Source organism: Cavia porcellus, unplaced genomic scaffold (genome assembly GCF_034190915.1).
Source record: "Cavia porcellus strain 051 isolate PalLab524CR breed Dunkin Hartley unplaced genomic scaffold, mCavPor4.1 scaffold_3, whole genome shotgun sequence".
In the NCBI taxonomy this organism is placed as follows: domain Eukaryota; kingdom Metazoa; phylum Chordata; class Mammalia; order Rodentia; family Caviidae; genus Cavia; species Cavia porcellus.
Window position 1 is genome coordinate 42352037 of NW_026947486.1, and position 22843 is coordinate 42374879.

At 32.4% G+C, this 22843-nt stretch overlaps 1 protein-coding gene across 1 annotated transcript in view; it reads right to left on the minus strand.

The window, feature by feature from the left end:
• Window positions 1-586: 586 nt before the first annotated feature.
• The window catches only part of Abcb7 (ATP binding cassette subfamily B member 7), a 171914-nt gene continuing 149657 nt past the window's right edge, over window positions 587-22843 (minus strand). Inside the window, exons 13-16 of the mRNA XM_003470979.5 lie at window positions 21668-21839; window positions 19577-19680; window positions 10089-10196; window positions 587-4972 (exon numbers count right to left, since the gene is read on the minus strand). Coding sequence (XP_003471027.1) covers window positions 4757-4972; window positions 10089-10196; window positions 19577-19680; window positions 21668-21839 — 600 coding nt within the window. The 3' untranslated portion in view covers window positions 587-4756. The remainder of the gene's footprint in view (window positions 4973-10088; window positions 10197-19576; window positions 19681-21667; window positions 21840-22843) is intronic.

Sequence of the window (22843 nt, forward strand, 5' to 3'; positions counted from 1 at the left end):
TTGGTTTTTTCTAAAAGTTTTGACATTGTAGTTCTCACATTTAAGTATATCATCTACACTGAGTTAACTTTTATACATGATATGAATCCAGCTTCATTACTGTATATGCATATAAAAAGTTGTCCAAGTACCATTTGTTGAAGAGATTGTTCTTTTCTCATTGAATGATTTTGGTAATCTTGTCAGAAATCAACTCTCCATAAATGTAAAAATTTATTTCTGGACTCAATTCTATTCCACTTACATGTATTTCCATTCTTAGGCCACCTGTATCTTGATTATTGCACATTTTGAGTTAAGTTTTGCAGTTAGGAAGCAAGGGTCATCCAACTTTGTTTTTATTTCCTAATTTCTCTGGCTAGAACATTTAGAAGGTACCCAATAAAAATGGTAAAAGCAATATTCTTGCCCCATTCTTGACTTCACTCATTATTTAGTCTTTCATCAATAAGTATGATGTTAAACTATAAATTTTCCATATCTTTTCAGGTTGAGAAACTTCAATATATAAAAAAACCCAAAATTTCATAACAAAATAAATTAATATACAGTACTATCTTCAAAGTAAAGTACAAGATATCTGAGAAAATTTTTAATGTCTACTTTATTGGGCATTTTTAAACATGCAAAACTGCTGCATTTTGCCAAACATTTTTCTCAATTTATTGAAATGATCACATGGCTTTTGTCATTTATTCTGTTAAATCTATAGTACTGATTTTCTGAATTTTAAATTAATGCATTTCTGAGATAAATTCTACTTGCTCATGCTGTAAAATCCTTTTTAAATGCTCCGGACTGACTTTCCATTATTCTGTTGAGGATTTCTAAATCTATTTGCCCTGCAGTTTTCTTGTGTTGTCTTTGGTTGTGGTATCAGGATAATACTGGCCAGCAAAACATTATGCACAGTTTCTGTCTCTGTCTTTCTCACTAATCTTTCCTTGAATGTTTGATGGAATTCAGGGGTGATGCCATCTAGGCCTGAAGTTTTCTTCATGAGTTTTTATTAGTAAAATAATCCCTTTGCTTGTTATAGATTTATTTGAACTGTATATTTTTTCTGGAGTCAGTTTTGACAGTTTTTGAATTTGTTCATTTAAATTATCTAATTTGGTAGTATGAAGTTATTCATAGTATTCCTTTAGAATTGTTTTATCATTCACTAACTGGTCATTAAAATATGATGGCTTAATGCTAAATTAAATCACTACAATGTGCTCACATGAGCTTTGCAAACAATTACTTTTTCTCTGAAGTAATGCCAAAAATTCACCTTCTTCATAAAGTTATAAGGTCATACTCTCAGAGTGTCAATTAATTAGCTGTACTTATTTAGAACACACAAATGATAAAATACCAGATTTCCCTGGGCATTGCAAAAAGAGCTGTCAAATTGAACACCAATTCCTAGTCACAATGACATAATGTTTACTGAGTAATTATCATTCAGACATATTGCCATAAACAATAAACCTGTGGTAAGGACTTCCTTTACTGAGCTGTTCTATCTTAACCAGTTTTATCCAGCTTATTTAACTTAGTATTATGACTTACTATACAGTGTATGTACTTCAAAATGGGAACAATAAACCTCTAGAATTCAAGAAAACTACATTTGTAAGAATATTTAAATACTTTTAACTACTAACTCAAAACAGAATATACTGTAATGAGGTTCCAAGGGAAGAATAATGTATATACACTTGCAAATTTTATACCCCCTAACATATTCAGCAAATAGAAAGGATAGGAGCAAGTCAGCAAGACACAAAATGATTTAGAAACAAGGAACCACATAATCTTAAATACTTTGCCTTTAAAGTAAAACACATTTTTAAAACAGCCACTTTCACAAGCTCAGCTTAGCTTTGTCCACATTGAGAGGAAAAACAAAATATTTATCTTAAGATATTTGAAAGTGCAAATCCCTGTAGAGGAAAAGTAAATGACTATCTTGAGCTCATTCATGTACAAATGCTAAAGGTCTCTCTTTAAATCTCAAGTGACACTCAGACTTGTGCTCTTCAAAATTTCCAAATGAGTCCTTCTGCTCACAAAGATGTTTCTATGTTAAGAAACTTCAGTAAGGCACCTGGGATCAGTTTTAACTATCAAATTACCTTGGTTTCAAGTTAGTTTTTGTAAACGGGGGTTCCTTTTAAGAGGAAAGTAAATCTTTGCATGTTCAAAATAAAGGAATCTATACTAAGAAAGAAAATTATGCCTTTGTAATGTTGTAATGTAAAAATCAGTTCATTATAATTACATACCCTGTTTCTTGGCATTTCTTTTGAAGAATCATCCTAGGAAGCTTTTCATTTACATTAATCTATTATTTCCTTGTGTAGAACTACTTTTAAGACTTTTAAGAGAAATGTCTTTGCGACTCAGCTATAGTCCTTACATTAACTGTGATTTCAGGTAATTTAATTTCCTCTGCGCTGAAAATACTGGTTAATGCCCAAAATGGAGTAGGGATCACCTGCAACCACACAAAACTAAATCAGCTTCAAAATCTCTTAGTAGCTAGGGGTGGTGGCACACAACTATAATCCCAGTACTCATGAGGATAAGGAGAACTTCCAGGAGTTTGGGGCTAGCCTGAATTACACAGGGAGACACTGTTTCAACAAAATGAAGCAAAACAAAACAAAACAAATCTCTTAGTGGAGAAATGCTGAAAACATTCTTATCCTCTTGGACTAAATGTTCCCTACCTCACAATATAACTTGCTCTGAATGCTGCTTTTTGCACATCCAAAGGAATTATTACTAATGATTATTTTAATCTTATTTATGCAACTAAGCTAACTTTTTCCACAAACATCATTGGAAATGTACAGAAGAATTAACAAATATACAAAATTTGTGCCTAGGCTGTAATGACATTTCCAGTATTACTACTTCAGAATAAGAAATGTCTAAGAAAAAAGATTTTTTTAATAGTTCATTATGAATCTCAATGTTAATTTCAACTTTAAAATTAAGGGGCCTGGGGTTTAGCTCAGCGGCACAAGTGTCTGCTTGGCAAGTGTGAGGTCCTGAGTTCAATCTCTGGTAAAATAAATAAATAAATAAAATAAAATTAAGATCCTACATCACATTATTTACTTTGGTATCAAAGACTAACAATGAGATAGTGATGGTCCAGGTTACCTACCAAATTGCCTTGATAGGTAAATTGAGAGATTTATTCACCCATGTTAACAATATGGAACAAAACATACTGAAATCTAAATTATCATATTGAAACCATAAACCAATAAAATAAATACATCAGGACCTTTCCTGATATATAAAATTTTATTATATATAGTTACATGACCACTTGTGAGACACGTTTTTCAAACTGAATGAGTACTATTCAACAAGTTAAGGCAAATTCATACTGGAAAAGAGGAACTTTTCTCCTTTTTAATTTTGAGAGACAAGGTCCTGCTATGTTGCCCAGACTGGCCTTATCCTTTGGACTCAAGTGATCATCCCACCTCAGCTTCCTGAGAAGTTAGAACAACACTTTTTTTTTTGAGACAAAGTCTCTCTGTATAGTCTAGGCTGGCCTTGAACTCACTATGTACCCCAGGTTAGCCTCAAACTTGCAACAATCCTCCTGCTTCAGCCTCCCAAGTACTGAGATTACAGGTGCACACCACCATGCCTGATGAGAATAACTTTCGAACATCTATCATCATTTTTGTAATTATTTCTAAGAAGCAAAATATTTTCCACAGTAAAGTTTGATTATATTGTTTGGGCTCCTTGTTATATAAGGCTTAAAGTGTGAACATAGATCAAGAGTCTTGGTTTTATATGTATATATATATATATATCTACATTTTTCCTATTTACCAAAGGTATTTAATAATTTTTAAATAAACATGGATTCACATACACATGCATGTACATGTATACAACACACCCTGTATTTGTTCGTACAACTTTAGATGGCAAAAGGAGTGCATTTTAGGTGGAAAAAGGAACAGCCATTAACATTGTAAACTTTTTGATCACTGTCAGTACAGCAAATGTCAAATCACATTATGGTTTATAAGTGCTTGAAGAACAATGAATAAATTCCAGTTAAAAACAAAAACATTGCCATAATTGGTGGAAGAATAACCCCTAGGTAAGTTATTATGTAAGTTAATGATTAAGAATATTTTACACCCAAACAGGAAAATTTGTTTTTTTTTTTAAATGTATGGCAAAGTTGGAAATATTTATAAAACTTGAGTTATAGGTATGTATTAATATAAAGTATAAATGGATGTCTACTTCTCACAAGTTCTAACCATATATATTTATTAACTAATTTCCACATTAATGAAGTATTTCAATTGAAGGCAGAAAAGAAACAACCTAAATTGTCTTTTTTCTATAATTTTAAGAAACAAATACTTTCTAAATTGTCACCACAAAGGTTTTAAAAACAGAAATTTGGAAACCAATCTAATTCATATGGTTATGGATATGAAATGGATGTCAGGCTTCATGAGGTAAATTCAAATGGGAACACAAAAATTATGCATTGAGCATATATGCAGGGTAGTAAGAAGAAAATAATTTGGCTATAAATACAGGAACCACATTAAACAGAATGAAAGATGCTAAACTGAAATCCTCCTTTAAATCTTATCTAAAAGAAGGGTTATAGAAAATGGGAATGTATGATTTTGTTTTAATTAAACAATTTTGCTTCACTATAGAATCATACTTGAAGTGCAGTTCAAAACATGAAAAAAAATCCTATATATTAGCAGGAACAGTTTCCACAGCCTTTCACACTATTGATAATTTCCTCTTGTAGTTTCTTCCTTTCCTCCTCTTTGGACACACTTTCTTTCTTTGGGTCCCATTTGGTGTTATCATGGTTCTGCATACGACTACTTTGTGTATGCCACATTTCTGAATAGATACTGCCAGAGTTACCAAGCAAATCATAGTGGGTGCCACGTTCAGCTACTTTACCCTAAAATGCAAATATAAGGGAAATACAAAGAAAGGTTATTTCATAACTAATATAATAATTAAAAATATACAACCATTTATAACATTTACTTTTTCCTTTAAAGAAAAAAATAAAATAACAATAAGATACGGTTTCAAAACAGTCTAATAGAATAACAATAATACATTGTGTATTGTTATCTTCATGGTAGTTACTCAGAGTACAAGATAAATGCATGAAACATTGTGCAAAAAATATTAGGACAAACCTTTCTTTTCAATGAACCAAGGAGAAACTGGCTATACAAGTATCTTAACTATCATATGTATATACATGTTTTTTCCTTTTCCCTTCCTTTCCCTTTCCCCATCACAGTTTCTCTTTTCTTTTGAACAGTTTCTTCCCAATTCACAATATCTATTATTTATTTTAGATCTTATTTACCTCTCAAGTCCTTATCCACAGTATAAGTGGGAAAAACTGAGGTAAGAAATTTTCCTTCAATGTTGATCTACTCAGTCCCAATGAACAAACAAAAGGCTATGCAATTACAGTGCCATTACCATCATTTAACTGAAATAAAATACATTATTTCTAATTTTTCATTTTGAAGAGTAGAAAGTGGAAGTTAACAGTGCAAAAATGTGATATTTTCTGCAACCAGTAAATATTCTAATCAAAAGTAGCTACTCATATAGGAATTCAAAGGATTTCAAAATAATATCCCAAAAATATTCAAGAAAATAAAGTTTACTTTTTCCAGTAGCTATTCCTGTTAACCATGGCCATTAAAGTTAATGTTGCATAGATCTGGTAGACTCCAAACTCTGATCTACAATTAATTTGTCTCTTGAGAGCTACACTTCAACATGTTGGGAGACAAAGGAATTTTGTTATTTTTACTGGTACCCTTGGGTGATAGGATTTTTACAAATATATCCATAACCAAAATAACTAAAATTTGTCTGTGTCCATGCCTGAGTACTATCTATCTATCTGTCTATCTATCTATCTATCTATCTATCTATCTATCTATCTATCTATCTCAATATGTATAGTATTTACATATTATGCACACATACATACAGAAACACAAGGTTCAACTGAAAAATATGGTGGATATTCAATTTAAAAACATTATTACAGTAAAAGATAGACATTTTGACATTAATTCTGCTCAAAATAATTCCCCCTGACTTCAAAGGTATTTAACCCATCATTCTTTCTACTTTTTAAAGCAGTTCTAGAAATTATTTTGATGTCCTTAGTTGTGCCTTTGTGGCTTCCTCAATGTCCTGAATCGACTTAAAACATTTACCATTCATGGTCACTTTGATAAAAGCTAGGAGTTATAAGGTACCACACCTAGTAAATAAGGTAGATGAGGATACAGAGTCATATTTTTACAATACTGCCTTTCTATCGGATGCATTTAGCAGCCTTATTTACCATATTTTTTTTTTGTCTTTTTTATTTTTATCGGTACCAAGGATCGAACTCACGACCGCCTACTTGCGAGGCAGGTGCTTATGCCACTGAGCTAAATCCCTGGCCCCAATTCACCATGTTTTTGATCATACCTCATAAAGACAAGAAAAAGGACTTCTTCAGAAAGCAGCAGTAAGTAACTGTGTTCAAAGACAGTGAAAGTATTTTGAGGGGGATTAATAGCAATGTGTTTTTACTGTAATGATTTTTAAGTGTAATACATAGTTTACTACTATTTCTTGACTTACTGGTTTCTAATATTAACTACTAATTTCCTATTATAGAAGAGATTTGGCATTCATATACGATCCTACATTCCTACTGTCCCATTATTTACTCTGCTAACATCATTTATGACATAAATTTTGCCTCAGTGTTCACTTCACTGCTTCCTTTAGACTCAAGTAGGTACTAGGACTTTCTGTATATTTCTTTAGATTTTAATCTTCCTAGGTTTAGTGACTGCATCATTTTATCATTTGCTTAGTTTTCTATATCACTATTGCAAATCTCTCTGAAGTTTGTGCATGAACTATAAAACTCTTCTGCCACTATTTTTTCATAATCAATGTATTAGGTAATCTATTAGTTCAACTCCTCCTTGAATTCTAAAGCTTTATGACAATACACCTTGGTATGAGGCTTTTTTTTTTCTTTTCCATTCATTGTGGTGGGTGTTTAGTATCCCCTTTCAATCTATGAACTCTTGCCCTAAAGTTCAGTTATACTATGGGTATTTGATAATTTCCCTTTATTTTTCTGTCCTCTCTTTTTGGAATTACCACTAGCCAAATATTAGATCTCTTAGAGTAATTATTTCATTTTATCTCTATAGTTCTTCTTTTTACGTTACTCTTTGGAGATTTCCTTGATTTTATTTTAATAATGATAGTTTTCAGTTAAAAAATTCTCTTGTTCTCTAGTTGCTCCTTATCACCCCATTTTAAAATTCTGAAATGTTGCAAGAGTGAAACAATGAACATTTATGTATGTTTTTCCTAGTTTAGCACTATTTTTTGTATATTAGCTTATTCTCTTTACATATTTCCTTGAATGCATACATCAAGTATATTTGTTTTGTTTCATTTTATACTCTCTCTCTATAGTATAAGGGTTTTATTTTTACAATTGTTTGCAAACCATTTGAGGAGTTTCTGAAATTATTATACTTTACCTTCATATATTTCATTAGTATGCACTTCTTTAAAAATATTCTCTTACAGGACTGGAATATAACTCTCATATCCAAGACATTTAGCAATGATACATTATTATCTAACATATAGTTCATATTCAAACTTTATCAATTGTATGAATAATGCTCTTTATGTTTTCCTATCTAGGGTCTAATCAGAACCAAACCACTGAATTTATAAGAACTTTATTATGTGTGTGTGTGTAACATTAACGTTTCTGAAATGTCTAGATCTGTGTTTTTTAAAGCTCTTCAGTTTCTATGTCTAGTTGTTCCTCATGATTAGAGCTGGGACAAAAAATTCTGTCAGAAATAAGTGATGATCTTTCCTTACTGCATTATTATACCATGAGATATACGAGGTCAATTTGTCCCATGTTTGATCACTTGGTCTATTAGACTTCTCTACTTCAACAGTATCTTTTCTCTTTGTAATTAAAACAATCTACAAGTTATACTGTACTTTCAAAACTGTGACTATTCTAGTCCCCACATCTTTTCCCCATATGGTTTTAGAAATCAGTGATGATTCTTATATTAACGATGATTACAAACTATGATTTTCTAAATTTATCATTGATTATGTTAGCTATCATTGTTCTTAAAGAAAGGCTTCCTCCCTTTCTCCTTGGCACTGTTTGTTTTAATAGTACTATCATGGCTCTCCCCATTTTCCCCTTTTCTCTTTCCTCTTGCCTTTCTCCTCTTTCCCTTCTTCCTTTTTCCAAGCCACTATTCAGTATTTCCCCCCTTTCTGTCTCCTTTTTCTTACATTTTCTTTTCTCTTTCCTCCCCTGCTGACCTGTCTGTTCACACTTCCTCTCCCCACATTTATCACTGTGTAAATTTTTAAAAACAGTATGATAGATGGTGAGATTAGTGTTTTACTCAATACGTTATAATTCATTAGTGTCACTACTTTTTTGATGCTCTATCCCAAATTTGGTCAGTAACAGCCTATTTAAAATGGTTTCTAAGTTTTGGGACATGCTTTCATTTCTCTTCCTGCACTAGATGTTTCTCTGAAAAATCCTGGTTACTTTTAGTAAGAAATAGTATTTAGTGTCCCAGATGTTTCTATCAGGTATATTCATTGCTTCTAGGCAATGAATATTTGCTGTTAAGAGCAAATAAGCCTATCCAGTATTTAGAATACTTTTGAAGTAACATAGATTTGTTCCAATAATTCTGTTCCAATATAACATCATAAGAATCTTCTTTGATCTATCCATCATTTGTACGTTTTTTTTCCCTAAGTGAGATTACTAGTCCTAATATCATCAGTGTACTTGTTCACATGCTCAATTTTGAAATATACGCAAAATAGTTTCAAAATGGCTACTCTCATAGGGTAGTATCCCCAACAAAAATTTAATTAAGTTGACATTTTCTTTGGAATTATTTTATCTTTACATTATTTTCCACAATAGAGATATATAATTGTAGTAATATGTTCGAGTTATTTGGATTAATTCTAATTTTCTTCTGTGTATTTATCAATAGTATGCAGTTTTACTTTTTTCTTTGAAATAAATTGCTTTAAACTTTTTTTCTTTTATGGTATAAGGGATTGAATCCAGGGCCTTCACAGTATATCGCCAGTTTCTAGTTTTTAAATTTTGAGACAGAGATTTGTTAAGTCTCTAAGTTGCTCAAGCTGGGCTCAGATTTGCAATCCTCCTACTTCAGCATCCCAGAGTACAGGGGTTACTGGTATGCATGCCATTCTGGGTTAATTTTATTTTTGAATATATAAAAATATTTACATAGTTCAAAAGTAAAAGGGTATGTAAGAAAGTATACTCAGAAAAGTCTCATTTCCTTTCTTGTATCTTGCAGTCTTTTTGTGGCCCTATCTGATATGCAGCCAAGGACTTTAGTTTCTTGTTTTTCCTTCCTGAATTTCTTTTTAAAAAAATAAAACCAAATATCTTTTTTGGCATCTGACTTATTCAGAACATTAAGATGGTACATTGTTACAGTAATTTCCTCAGAAGAGATAAAGGAAGTTATCCCTCAGGAAGAAAAACATAAAATAAAAATGGCCATGTTTGAAAATGATCACTTTATTTTATAATTTTCTCTTATGCATAAAGGGTATTGTAATAAAAAATGCAAATACAGAAAAAGATGCTAAGCAAAAATTCTATTCAGAGTAAAAAATGACCACAGGAAACTTGTTTTATAGATACATCCTTGAAAACCTTATATGACAAAATTTCATATATACTTAATAAAACCTTTGGTTTAATATTCTAATAGAGTGCATTAATACAATTTATCCCTTCTTGGAAATGACACACATAGTTTTTGGTAAAAGAGTAAAAATTAATTTTATCAGCATTCAATCTCATCTAATGTAAATTCTACATATTTTATTAGAAACTATATTAATTTTTTGTTTCTATAACCATTTTCAATTTTTTTGAAATATTGTTAAAGTAAATCTCTTACCTGGTCCAAGACAATAATTTCATCTGCATCAACCACTGTTGACAATCTATGTGCAATGAAAATAGATGTTCTGTGTTTGACCATATCTCTCATGGCACCAAGAATAGCCTGGAAGTTTGGCAAGAAGAATAGGAAAAAAAATATATTATTAGGCAAATTAAATTCAAATAAACCTACTTGTTGTAAAGCAACGGAAAATATCAATCTTTTATTATGTAAACTTTATCTAGAACCAAATACTTGAATTATAATCCTAAGAAGAATAGAAAATCAAACAAAAAGTGAGGGCAAATTTGACTACAAAGTTATAGAAAAAAATATCATTAAGATAGGCAACATTTCTATACAACACAGAGTCCAAGAGAAAATACATATTTTCTATATGAAAAATAAACATTCAGTGATATTAAAATGAAGAGAGACTAAGACAAGATGCAGAGAAATTCAAAATAATACAAAGAAAGATATGGAGACAGGACATCTATAGAAACAAGCACAAACACATTTGTGAATTTTTAAACTTAAGGAAACTTTGTTTTCAAAAGCATCTTCACTTCTTAATGCATTCTGAAATATATTTTTTTGTTTACTGCTTATAAAGCACAAGAGAATTATACATATATTCAGCTATACTTATAAAGTTAGGTCTAAGAACTACCACTAGCTAAGTGAAAAAAGAAGTGTGGGGAATGGGGATAAGAAGACTCCCCCCCAAAAAAGTAATAAGCACTAAGGAGTAATAAAATCCAAAATGTGTAAATTTTGTTGTAAAAAAGAGAGGGAAAAAAAATAAATAAAAAGAGCTCTAACGGATATAACAGCAAGTGTGTTTAGGGGTGTTAAATAGCTGACTATATCAATGTTTTTGGATCATTGAACACAGCTGTTTGCAGTCTCCCTGTTTGAATGTCCACCTTGTACTCTTTGATACTGTGATTTGAGCAACTATTTTCAAGATGATAATATGTAATCTATTAACAGGTGATTTCTTACTGTTATTTTTTTTTTTTTGTAGTTCTGTATTACGTGTACCCTTACACCGCTTTGTTTTGTTTTGTGTTTTTCTCTTTTTCCTCTTAAATAAAATAAAAAATAAAAAATAAATAAATAAATAAAAAAGAAGACCTTATTTTACTAGGCAAGACTGATAACCAAGTGTAGTGGCAGTACTAAGAAAAACCGGTGTTTGTGGTGATTACTTTCTTACCTTTAAGAAATTAAAACTGTAAAATCCTACAGAGTGCTCTAGAACTCTTAAAAATGTCCATTAAAATTTACTAAATCTTCTGGTAACTCTTTCCACTGAGTGGGTCTCTAAAAATCCTTCATGAGTTATGTTCTCTGACATAATAAAACCATGTGAGTAAAGAGGGGCTAGTTAGAATCTATGGAATGGTAGCCCTAGTGGGATACACACACCCACAGCCCTGGCAGAACACATGGACCCATAGGATGGTCCCTGACCAATGCTGCAATTGTGGATTTTACACCTTGGCTCAGCCCCTATCAACTTGGGGCTAGTTCTGCATTGTATTTCGTCTGTATAGGACAGCAGAAATGCCAGTAAAACAGTAGGCCGGATATTGGACAAAGCAAAAGTCTAGAATGGGAGATTCAACATGGCTTACTAGAGCAGGAGGCTTACTCACAGAAGCTGAGGAAAGATGTACTGAGTGGGCTGATCTGGAAAATACAGTGGCTGAGTAGAGGAAGGAGCCCCTTGGAGAGATTCAGAGAACATCAACTAGAAACACAGAGAGGAGAAACTAGCATAAATTAAAAGAGACTGGATTCACCAAGTACAAAGTGGTATCCATGTCTGGATTTTGATTTGAAGAGTCTAACTCAAAGAATACTATTAGGAGACTACGGCAGAACATAATTAGTGATGGCTTAAAGGGATACTAGTTCCAGAACAGCCATTCACAGTCAAAAGTTGGTAAGTGACCTCAGACCACTGCTGCTGCCTCAATTACAAAATGAGAGCTGCTGGGAAGGGACACCTCTAGAGGAGGGATCACTGTTTGAACCTGTAGTCACAGTGCAGCTCCTTGGCTGCAAGGCATGCCCCACATTTAAGATCACAGAGTGGATGAGGGAAAGACAGCCACAGGAGAAGACAATCTATTGGAGATCAGGCTGGATAGAATCCTGCTGAGGGGCTAGGGCTGGTGAACATGGACCTCGCTCCTGCTGTCAAAGGTCAGGTTTAGCCTGAGTTACACAAGATTAGAAGATCACAATGGTACCCTGCCTTCCCCATTGTACATAGATACCTGCACACAGCACTCTTCTGAAGGTGAAGTGTCTGTCACCTCAGACTTCAGTGCAAGCAGAAAAATGTTTTGCTTTGAGTTCTGTGTCCTAGGCAGTGGAAACGAGCCACACATCCAAAATAATAGAAAAACTTTTTTTTTTTCTTTTCTGTTTTTCAACTTCTGTTCATTTTCCTATTTTGATTCTGTATTTTCCCCTTTTTTCTTTTGTGCGTGCATATGTGTCTGTGTTTCTTTCTCTTGCCTTTTTCTTTCAATACAGTTTATATTGGGTGAAGGAAATGTCCCCTTTTTATTCCTTCTACTTTGATCCATATCTTTTTACTTGATTGCCCTATCCTACTTCTTATCCTTTCTCTTTTTCTATTTTCTTCTCTTCCCTTTTTTACTTGTCTGCCTTTAACTTTTTCTCTAATATTTCTATTAGTCATAGAATTCTTTCTCACCTCCATTTCCCATTATTAATTTTATACCCAGTTTTCCCTGTTATCTGTATCTAAATAAATAATATACTTCTACCAACATTACAGTCCTTTGCCCTGCTATTTCTATACCACATAGTAGAAGATACTTTTTAAAAAAACACTTTTTTCCCCTTTTCTTTCTCCTTTTTTGTCACTATCCAGGACCTGACTCCCTGTGCTTTGCATAACTGATTCTATAAAATTACTGCTTTTTTTATTTAAAGAGAAGGAAAAAAAGGACATAAAAAACAATACAGTAAAAGGGTACAAATAATATAGTATTTCTAGAAAAAATATGTACAGTATGAAATTACCAGTTAACAGGCTATACATTATCTTCCCATAAACAACTGTCCATATCACTAAATTAAAGCATATAAAGTGAACATTCATACAGTGAAATTGGAGACAGTTCCGTTCAATGATCCAACAAAAGCTCAGTTATATGGTTTTCCATCCTACACTCTCGAACATACCTGCGGTTATATCCCTTAGTTCACCTTATTTTCCTCTCCTTTTTACAGTAACAATTAGACTTTTAGGGTTTTATTACTCCCACGGTTCTTATTACCTTTTTGAAGAGAATAAAACCAAATGTGACTAAGCAAAACAGAGTCAGTTAGAACAGAAGGGTGGGCATACCACGTGATGCAAAAATAGAATACCAGGTGATCAAAAGTGGTTACCATTGTGCCTCTTGCTATTTTTAAATTGAGTTGTCTATATCATCAGGTATAATAGAATTGATCAAAACAATATAAAACAAAACCAATAAAATGTACACTGAGGACTTTATAGGACTTCAAAAAAAAGGATGATAGTCAATCCATATTGGGCATCATAGTATATCTTATTGCCTTCAAAGTGATTGCCTATACCCTCAAACTTGATACTATCAAACAAAGTAGAATATATAATAATCAGACAGAACAAGATGGGGAGAGCAATACTGGGGTTCAAGTCAGGTTAACAGGACAACAAAAAAGTTACTATAATATGTCCCATTACTCTTTAATTTAGTTTTCTCTTAAAACAAGGAGAGAAAATAGATTCATTTAAAAATAGGGGGAAGATTGAGATAAGAGAGGACATTGTAATAGAACAACGCAGGGCAGAACCGAGCATTTCAAGCATCATTGTGTTTCAGCACCAGATAATCTAACATAATAGTAGTCACCATAGTGCCTCTTTCCTTAAATTATTTGAGTGTAACTTCGCGTGCTATAATATCAAGCGTATCTAGACAGTGTGAAGCCTTTCAAGAGAATGCAAGGATTACTAGGTATTTAGAACTTGCTAATAGAAGACAAACAATGGTTTCTACATTATCTCTTTGCCTATAAAGAGTTTTGTTTATACTACAGCATATGGTGAAATATAGTAAGATACAACATGTTAAAACCAGTGGAAACAGATGTACTACAGCTTGATGGGACTTCAAAACAAGACAATATTAAATCAGCACTAGCTTTTATGTTGTGTTGCTTTCTTCAAAATAGCTATTCGTGCTATCATAGATACTAAAATAGAACAACCCAGGTTAAAACCATTGCGGTTAATGAGTGAAAACATTATATGGCTTCAAACCAATATGATTGGGAATCATGATTACCACATACTTCTATGTATTCTTATCATTTCTTACACTAGGGAAACTATTCAGTTTTTATATAACTGAGTTTGATGTATTTCACTTATGAGTATGGTCTCAAGCTGCGTCCATTTAAAATTACTGCTTTTTAAAACATTACTGTTTTTTAAACATTAGAGGAGACACAGTCATCAGATTTAGTACATATGAGCTATAGATAACCCCTTGGGCTGTTACGATGCTTACACTGCCACTGTATTTTGTGACAGAAATAATGAAACTGACACAGCCAAAAACAAAGTAAAGTCAATGGATAAACAGTTTAAAAAGTCAGGAAAAGAAAAACTAAGGATTCATCAATATATGAAGACAGCAAAGATAGTAAATAACTCATCTCAGTAACATCACTTAACATTAATGGCCTGAGTTCTCTAATTAAAAAACAAAAAAATAAGCACAATGAATAGAAAAACAGTATTCAATAGTTGGTTGCATTCAAGAAACTCATCTAATCCAAAAAAATATTAACCCACTAAAATTAAAAAAATAAAAATAGTATTTCATGCATTAGTGGCAATTCTATCATTACGTGTGGTAAGTGTCAAGCTAAAACCAATCAAAAGATGCAAAGGGCACTATATACGAGTTAAGGGGAACAATTCAACAAGAAATAACATCGATAAATATATATGTACATCATACTAAAGCACCAATCTTCACAAAACAAAAACTGCTGAAATTAAAAGATAAACATACAATCATAAGAGGGGATTTTAATATTCAACTTTCACAAAGAGATCAACTAGACAAAAATTCAATAAAGAAATTCAAAAGCTGAACCATATCCTTGAACATATGGTTTGGATAGATATTTACAGAGTATTCCACCCCTCTCTATAAGTATACATTCTTTTCAAAAGTACATAGTACTTTTTCCAAAACAGATCTCATATTTGGCCACAAAGCCTGCTTAAGCAAATATAAAGTAACTGAAAGTACCCTATTCATAGTATTAGACCACTGTGCAGAAATCAGTAACATAAGAAATTTCAGACAAAACAAAAACTCCTGGAAAATTAACAATATATTCCTAAACAAACAAAGGATCATAGAAGAAATCAAACAATTCATCAAAACCTCTGGGACACTATTAAAGTAGTTCTAAGAGGAAAATTCATTGCCATCCATCCTCACATTAAGAAAACAAAGTGTATCAAAATAAATAACCTTATGAGAAATCTTAAAACACTTGAGAAACAACAACAAAATAGCCTCAAATCAAAAATAAGGAAATTTTTAAGATGATGTTTCTGCATATTTTATTTATGTACAGGTACAAATTCCAAACAATGAATACAATCATTAGTTATATCTAGTTGTACCAATAAATAAATGATAAAAAATGATGAGAGTAGAAATCAATGAAACATACTAAAAATATAAGAAAAATCAATGAATTGAAGAGCTGGTTCTTTGAAAGAAAAAGTAAAATAAATAAGCCCTAGCCAGAATTATAGAGTTATCAAAAGAAAGCAGAAAAGATTTACATCAATTAAATTATAAATGAAATCACAGCAGACACTGTGGAAATCCATAAGATAGTGAAAACTTTGAAAAATTGATGGATGCTTACATACAGTTTTCTGGCAGCATGAGTCTTTGCTTACAACTGCACATATGGCTGACATTCAAATTGTAACTCAAGACTTTGGTTGTAAGTCAGCCTAAACCTTTGGTCATAACCCAGGTTGCTTTATATGAGGGTGGTTGTAATTTGAGGGCTCCACTGTATCCTGGAATTTACCAAACAAAGGAAGTAAAAGACTTCTACAAAGGAAACTACATCATTCTTTAAAAAAAGGAGATGAAGACATCAGAAAATGAAGATTTCCCCTGCTCCTGGATAGACAGAACCAATACTGTCAAGTTGACTATATTCTCAAAACTGTTATAGAAATTCAATTCAGTCCCAATTAAAATATCAACAGCATGCATTACAGAGCTAGAGAAAACAAATCTAAAATTGAAATGAGATGAGATTAGAACCAAAATAAGAATAATAATTTTGGGCAACAAGAAAAAAACAGGAGGCCTTTCAATATCTGACTTTAAGCTATATGACAAAGCAATAGTGATAGAAATAGCATAAGACTAAAAAAAGTGATATGTGGATCAATGAAACAGAATAGAGCACTGATAATGAACCTATCGCCTGTGCACTGCAGTGAATTATTCATATCATTGAAAGCTCTAAAAGGTTTGCCCTCACTGGAATAGAGGATACAGAAACATCCCAGACACATTTCAGTTATTTGATCTTTGACAAAGGGGTTAAAAGCATATGGCGGAGCAAACATAGCCTGTGCTACAAGTGGTGCTAGGAAAACTGCTTATCTGTTCACATCAGATTGAAACTAGATACTTATCTCTCACCATAGACTGAAATAAAATGGATCAAAGATATAAACATTATTAATATGGAAATATTAAACCTACTGGAAGATAAAATGGGTAAAAACACTTCCAGACATACGTGTAGGAATGGATTTTCTAAACAGAATCTTAATTGCAAAAGAAGTAACAGCAAAAATAGACAAGTGAGATTATACAAAACTAAAAAGTTTTTGTACAGCAAAACAATCAGAATGAGAAAAAAACTTTGCCAAGTACTCCTCAGTAAAAGGATTAATATCAAGAATATATGAAGAACTCAAAACTAAATCATCTAAAATGAAAGACCCAGTTAAATAACGGGAAAGAGAAAGAACAGGCAATTCATAGAGGAAGGAGATACAAATGGCCAATAAATATATGAAAAAATGTTCAACATCTCTGCTCATTAGAGAAATGCAAATTTAAACAATGATAACATTGCATCTTACTCTGGAAAGAATGTCAATCATTAGGAAATCAAAAATAATAAAATGCTTACAACTGCACATGCAGCTGGTGTGGCTGTGGTGAAAAAGAAACCCTCGTACTTCATTGGTGAGAATGTAAACTAGTACAACCATTATGGAAATCAGTATGGAGACCTCTCAAAAAACTTACACAGCTACCCCTTTCTAGGCACCTTTTCCAAAGAGAGTAATTAAGATACCATACTTCAGTGATACTTGTATAGCAATATTAATACCAGTACATTTTGTAATCATTAAATCCTGGAAACAGTCTGTACACTCATCAAAAGATAACTAGATACAGAAAATGTGGTATCATGTAATGGAATACTACTCAGGTGCAAAGAATGACAAATTTGAGACATGTGCAGGAAAATGGATGCATCTGGAAAATATAATGTAGAGTAAAATAAATCAGCCACAAGCTTAAATACTATAAGATAATTCTCATTTGAGTGGGGCAAAGGACAAACAAAGAGAATAACAAAAGATGCTAGAGGGGACAAAGGGATACATCTGTTGCAATAGGGAAGTGGTCACAGGGAATAAGGGCAAGGAGTGAAGAGGAGAGGAAGGTGAAATACACAGAATAAAGATAAGCCACATACAGAAAGTTAATAACCTCAATTATATGCCATAACATGAGCTAAGATTAATAATACGAACGAAAATTGAGATAGGAGAATTAGAGAACAAGGGAAGGAGAGAGGAGGAAGGGAGAAGGGGCTTTAAAAAGCAGATAATAAATTTTATTGGGTACCTGAACCCATTCCCCAAGATGACTGTGAAGTGCATGTACTACAAACAAATACTAACAAAATAAAGAATGTTTATCTCAAAAAAGACTGTTGGTAGTGATGAGCAAGATCAGTGTGTAGCTCACTGGCTGGGGAAGCAAGTGTGATCTGTGAATCATGGAAATTTAGTGTACATGCCATGCTCTGCTCCTGGGACTGATCAGAGTATGCTATGTTCCATTCTTACAACGGTTTAAACAAGTTTTGGATAGACTAATGAAGAGTGGGAGATACAAAAGGCAGCTACTACTGAGCTCTTCATGACTGTTTTCCCTCTTTTACAGTCTAGTCTAACCTTGTGGCGCTCTCACCCTTTTCCTGTTTTTAATTGGCCCACTCTTTTTCTACCAAGCATGTTTTTTTCCCTACCATTAATACATACAAAAATTTGCTTGTGCTTGCTTTCATCAATTCTTTGATCAGGATACAAAGAATCTAGAAATCAACTGTAGAAGGGAACAGCAGCATCCTAAAAGCTGATAACAGTAGGACTTTTAATCTGTGGTAGTATGACACATTTTTTAGGTATCAAATTCTTTTAAGTAGGTTCTTACTGTTCTCATGAATGGGATCTGGTTGTGCTTAAAGTTCACTCTAAATATAAGAAATTCTCATGCTAATCAATTCACTTCGAAGTTAAATTGTTTACAATATGCTGCTGCTCAAATAACATGTCCTTAGAATTATGTCCATATGCAAATATTATGTCACACAGTCTCTAAAGCTGAAAGTAGACTTTTCAATACTAGGTGCATACTACTCACTAAATTAAAAGGTAGATGAATAGTAGCAACTGATAACATTTGCCTATCTTCAGCTTTATATTGAGGGGAATTGTTCACAAAATTGTTGTTGCAGTTGAGACTTTCATATGAAATGTAAAAATGTTATTACAAATTGTAATGTAACTTTAGGAGTATTCTTAAGACCTTAGTGTCACAATCTCTTGATGTTTCACAAAACATCCTATGGAATAAATACAAATTGCTGCTAGTACTGATCATTGTGAATATTTGAATTGCATCTCAATGAGCTGCTCCAACATGAGTGAAAGGTTTCATGGTGTGTACTGTGTCATAAGTATCACAATCACTTACATGACTTGTAATAATGAATGCAAATGGCAACAGGAGAAAGATTCAAACCTTCTTCTTTTGTCAGCATATTAGGCAATTGGTACAGCATTAGAAGAGGCAAGGGTAATACAACAGTATAAGGTGCCAACAATTCAAAAAGAAGACAGATTTGCAAATACACTTAACAATACGATACCTAGTTCAATGCCACCTGACCCTCAGCACTGCTACTTGCCATATGGTGAAAAAAAAGCTTAGGTATTTTGCTCTACAGTACCTTATTTTGAAATTTAATTAAAAGACAAAGATGCACACATTTTCCTAAAAATTCTAAGGAAAAAAGCTAAATATTAAAGTGCTCTATGTTTTCTTTACATCTTTTACCTCTTCAGTAATTGAATCTAATGAGGAAGTAGCTTCATCATAGACAATGACTGGAGGATTCTTCAAAATGGCTCTTGCAATTGCCACTCTTTGCTTTTCTCCTCCTGATAAAGAAAAATTTTAATTTAGAGAACTCTAATAAGGAAATGAGGCATCTTTTGTAAGTGTCTTTAGAAGATGGGATCGAAAATACAGTAAATGATGCTCACAAGTACCATACAACAAAAAAAGCAGATTCACAAAAACTTAGTGGTGTGTCTTCAATTCATGTTACTCACTGGATCTGGCACCATGTGATGTCTCGCTCTTCTACAAAGTCAAAATAACCATGAGAAGTAAACATTTTGAATCAATTCAGGACATTGAAGCAGGCACAATAGTGCAAATAAAGACATTAATGAAAGAGGACTATTTTAGAATGTGACAAGAACAATGGGATAAGAGTTTTCAATGAAAGAGAGGAGTGTTTAAAAAGAGTTAGCAGAAATGTATCTTTTGTTCTAACATATTTCTAAAATTTTTAAACATTCACTGTATTTTTTATCATGTATCATTTTGTTTATAGTATTTACATTGGTTGTATCCAGCAAGTAAAACATTTAACATTTCCTTGTACTCATCACTGATCATTTTACAGTATTGTAGAGTCTAAATTCACGTATGATATCCTTTGACAAACTATATTTCCCTGAATGTATATGTAATACTAAAATCTGACTTCATGGAAGACAAAAAGTATGAAAATGAAAATAACAACTGCTAATTGTTCATATCATAAATACGCTCATTATTTAAGTTACTTTATATCACAGATACTCTTGAGGAATAGCATTCACAGATAAAAAAGTTAATATCTGACAAATCAACAAAGCCATAAACAAATTCATTAAAATTCTGAAAGCTAGAGAGCAATAAACTACAAATATCTCCATTTATATCTTAACATTAAAACTACCATTCAGCCAGATTTTAAAGGATGTTTATTGATAGAAACTAATATTTTCACAGTATTCTTTAAAATTAAGTGTATATACTGATACTTCTTACTTCTCCTTTAATATTTGTTACTGAATAAAAGATTGTTAAAAACTAAAAGGAAGCAAAAGCCCCAAAAGGCTAAATGTCACAGAGCAAGTTTCGGCAGAATCTAGACTAGATCTGAACTGATTCCCTGGTAGAATGGATACCTAAATACAGGAATAAATATTTAGGAGGTAGTTATACACTAAACAAATAGCAAAAATAGTTAGAAAAATAGTAAAAGAAAGAAAGAAAAAAGAAAAGTTCCAAAAGACAAACAAACAAAAAATAGTTTTTATTACTGGAACTCCAGCAGGTCTAGTCATTATTGGTTATTTAAACCTATAATTGACATTAGGACTATTTATTCTTCATCTTTTTAACTCAAATCATTTAGCGCAGTATTGTGTACATTATATGTATCTAATAAATGTGAATTAGGAAACTGGTGTGTAAAGAAAAGGAATGGGTATTCATTAAAATTTATGTAGGGTATTCTTTATTCTGTTTTTGCCTTACCCTCACCTAAATCTATATATTTCCTCCTTAAACTAGAATGAAGAATATAAATAGAGGATGTAGTATATTTGTATAAACTGCATCAATACATACTTTAAAACATTAGATATCAATATCCTTTTGGAATTCAAATCATTTGGGGGCAAAGAAACACTTTTATGAAACTTTTAAAAAATACAAAATCGTTTTAGGTAAATTCATTCTTAGCCAAGAATTCTCATAAACACTTAAATTAGAAATACAAGCCTCTAAATTTCCTTTATCACCAAGCTAAAAGTGAAAAGAAAAAGAATGGGATCAAGTATAAGAGGCCTGAAATATTTTAATATCCCCTAAGAAATTATGAGAGATGCACTACTCATTATGAAATTAGTTCTCCCTATCCTTACTACTTTCCCAAATGAATAATAATTTTGGCTTTCCCTTAATATGAAGATCATGACTATTGAATTAAATTGATCTATGTGGTCTTATTTCAATAATTTAAATGGCTCCAACAAAATAGTTTCAGGGAGTATAGGAGTGGAAGGTATATCTAAAACTTTTTATCACCTGAAAGTTTGAGTCCTCGTTCCCCTACTTGGGTGTTATATCCATGTGGCATTCGAAGAATCGCCTCATGAAGTCCAGCTAATTTTGCCACTGCATAAACTTCTTCAGGTGAAGCACTGATGTCTCCATATAAGAGGTTATAATAAATAGTATTATGGAAGAGAACAGCATCCTGAAATTTTATACACACACACACACACACATACGTAAGTTCATTACAAAAATTTGAACAATCTTTAAAGACAAAAAAATCAATAGTCCCTTTGATCGCCCTCATTCTTGCAATTCCATTTGTTTTCCTAGACCTAGTCACCATGAATAATCTACTGTGTGCAATTGTAGATATTTTTATGCATTTATATGCCTAAACATGTTTTTATGAGTGTGACCATGGCTTCTAGCCTCTTTGTGGTTGTTGCTCTCTCTTCTCCCTTTTATTTCTTCTTTCTCTCTTTTTCTCCTGTCTTCTGTACTAGTTTACCGAAGTTAACATGATACCTTTGTCCTCAAGTTTTATTTTTAATCTCTTCCTCTATTTTTTCCTAACCCCTTTTATATTTTAACCCAAGGGTAAAACTGACATACTAAGGACTTACATACTATATTTAATTTTCTGGTCTAATTTACATTTGGTTATATAACCACAAATCTAATTTATATGGTTAAAGGTGGCAAATTAATGATTCCTTCAGTTTTTATCATTTTCTAAGTTGTGGTTGATGCTACTGTTATTGCTCATGGTGCCAATTTAGCCAAAAGAGACATAATTGTTTGAAATAGCTCTTCTTCCTGGTATTCTAAAACTGAGATTAATTAAGGGTAATTGAAACTACCATGGGACAGTGCCAGAGAATCAGGGGTTGAGCCAAATAGGAAGCAACTTCTCACCACCAACAAACTGAAGAGGTAGGATCTTGCAACATTCAAAAACCAATCACACCTGGACAATACCTCAAAGTAGTAGTTATTTCCTAAGGGTTTTAAGTACTAGCAAAACAGTAAACCATTATCAGCAATTTAAAAGCATCACCCTAGGAATTAAAGTAAGAAAGGGAAAGAAAAAATGAGAAGATATTTAAATAAGATGTAAATCCAGACATCCATTTTGCCAAAGGTGAACTGGGGGGGGGGGCAGTGATGTGGGACAATCCAAAGCACTCACGTGGCCTTTCTGAA